This window comes from Orycteropus afer, unplaced genomic scaffold (genome assembly GCF_000298275.1).
Source record: "Orycteropus afer afer isolate SDZICR_OR568_19922 unplaced genomic scaffold, OryAfe1.0 scaffold00419, whole genome shotgun sequence".
Lineage (NCBI taxonomy): Eukaryota > Metazoa > Chordata > Mammalia > Tubulidentata > Orycteropodidae > Orycteropus > Orycteropus afer.
The window spans coordinates 242,683-245,455 of NW_006922006.1; the positions used below are offsets into that span (position 1 = coordinate 242,683).

General features: G+C 40.4%; 1 protein-coding gene across 1 annotated transcript in view; it reads left to right on the top strand.

Annotated features, from left to right (window-relative positions):
- Positions 1-2,123, top strand: part of GLYATL2 (glycine-N-acyltransferase like 2) — a 7,492-nt gene extending 5,369 nt beyond the window's left edge. The window contains exon 5 of the mRNA XM_007953842.1: positions 1,715-2,123. Within this exon, the coding sequence (XP_007952033.1) occupies positions 1,715-2,123 (409 nt within the window). The remainder of the gene's footprint in view (positions 1-1,714) is intronic.
- The last annotated feature ends 650 nt before the right edge of the window (positions 2,124-2,773 follow it).

Genomic DNA, 2,773 nt, shown 5'->3' on the forward strand with positions numbered 1-2,773 from the left:
CAATGGAGGAGTTCTACTCTGTCTATAGGGTTGCTGTGAGTCAGAATAGAATTGATGGCAGTGAGCTTTTTTTTTTTTTTTTTTTTTTTTTAGGTGGGACATGGAGATATCAAGGGGCTCTGGTAACATATTGCCTAAGGCACTTGACTGCTAACCAGAAGGCTGGTGGTTCAAACCCACCAGCCACTCCTTTGAAGGAAGGTTGGGTAATCTATTTCCATAGTGATACTGCCTCGGAAACCCAAGGAGCGCTCGCTATGAGATGGGTCCAACTTGATGGCACATAACAACAACAACAACAATAGGGATATCATAGCTAACATCAGATGGATGTTGGCTAGAAACTAAGGATACTAGAAAAAAATGTATATCTTGTTTATTCACTATGCAAAAGCACTCAGCTGTGTGGGTCATAACAAATTATGAATATCATTGCACAAAATGGGAATTCCAGAACACGTAATTGTGTTCATGCAGCACTGGACCATAAGTCATTCGAACAAAATGAGAGAATATTTCATAGTTTAAAATTCATGAAGGTATGTGTCATTGTTCTATCCTTTCACCATACTTACTCAATTTGTATGCCAAACAAATAATCAAAGAAGATGGAATATATGAAGAAGAACATGGTATCAGGATTGAAGGTAGACTCATTAACAACCTGAGATATGGAGATGCCACAACCTTACTTGCTGAAAGGACTTGAAGCACTTGCTGATGAAGATCAAAGACTTCAGTATGGATTACACCTCAACATAAAGAAAAAAAAAAACCCTCACAACATTATGATAAATGGAGAAAATATTAAAATTGTGCCAAGAATTTCATTTTGCTTGCATCCACAATCAACACCCACAGAAGTAGCAGTCAAGAAATCAATGTGTGTATTTCATAGGGCAAATCTTCTGCTAAAGTCCTCTTTATAGTGTAGCAAGGAAACATGTCACTTGGAGGACTGAGGTGCACCTGATTCAAGCATGGCATTTTCAATTGCCTCATGTGCATGCAAGAGCTGGACAAGGACTAAGGAAGACAAAGAAGAATTGATACATTTGAATTAAGCTGTTTGCAAAGAATATTAAACATACTATGGACTGCCAGAAGAATGAACAAATCTGTCTTGGAAGAAGTAGAGGCAGAATGCTCCTTAGAAGTGAGGTTGACAAGACTTTGTTTCATGTACTTTGGACATACTATCAGGAGAGACCAGTCCTTGGAGAAGACATCATGCTTGGTAACTTAGATCGTTGGCCAAAAGGAGGAAGATCCTCAATGAGATGGATTGACACAGAGGCTGCAACAAAGGGCTCAAACAAAGCAACAATGTGAGGATGGTGCAGGACCCCACAGTGCTTTGTTCTATTGTCCACGGGCTTGCTATGAGTCTAAACTGACTCAACAGCACCTAACGACAACCAACAATAACGTGGGGCAAACTGTTTGCAGTTCACTGCTAACCTAAAGATTGGCAGTTCAAGCCAACCCTGGAATACTGCAGAAGAAAAGGCCTGGTAATCAATTATGATTATAGCTAAGAAAACTCTATGGAACAATTCTATTCCATGACACATTGGGTCACCGTGCGTTGAAATCAACTCGGTTGTAACCAACCACAAGTGGGATCCTTAAGAAGGGATAGTGTCATGTTAGCTTTCTGCATCCCTGATGTTTGGTAAATAATGACTGAATAATTGTAAATTTTTCTTGACAGGAAAATAAAGTTTCAGAGCATCTTCTTGGACAGCTCACATGCAGAGCTTGTGAATGAACAGTGGAGCTTTGGGAAAAATGAGAAGAGTTTGAAATATATCCAACGCTGCCTCCAGAATTTTCCAGGGTACAGTGTGCTAGGTCCAGAGGGGACTCCCATCTCCTGGGTTGTTATGGAGCAGTCTTGTGAGTTAAGGATGGGTTACACTGTCCCCAGATACCGGGGCCAAGGCTATATGAGGCAAATTAGTTCTCATTTTGGAAAGTTTCTTATTCAGAAAAACATCCCATTTTATCTACATGTAGCACACGATAATGAGAGTACCAAAAACATAACAAAAAATCTGGAGTTAAAAGTCTGCCCTTGTGGCTGGCATCAGTGGATATGTACCCCTCAGAAATATTGTTGATTAGCAGTGGTGCCCATTTCAAACTTTCCTTCACAGGGAAAGGAATCAATACAAACATGAACATAACAATCTACATGAGCACAAAATGCATCCTATTACCTGGGGCCTGTGCATCCCCTAAACCCACTCCCTAAATAACATTTGATCGTCACTCTCCTCCACATCCTTAAAAAATTAGAAGCTTGATCCTTTGTTTCTGTTGTTGTTGTTGTTGTTATGTGCCGTCGAGTAGGACCCAACTCATAGCAATCCCTCCTTGGGTTTCTGAGACAGTTATTACTACGGAAGTAAATTGTCCCATCTTCCTTCTGAGTGGCTGGTGGGTTTGAACCACCAGCCTTCTGGTTAGCAGTCAAATGCCTTGATCCTTTAGAGTTATACTTGTCTTCAGGGTGACAGACATCTCAGCATTAAAATCACTCAATGTTAATCATTGCTGCCAAGATAGCCTTTAAAAAGCAATAGCTCTTCCTTGAAGAAGACTTCTCCCATGAAAGAATTCAGCTTCTTCATGCTTCTGTGTTTGAAAATAAAAAGTCTGCTTTGAAAAGTCTCCTCTGGTGTCCTTCTCTTCCTCCCACAAGTTTTTCCAAGAATCCTTCAAAAGCCCTCAACATCATTGCCTTTGATACTCGGTTACCTCTAAGGTA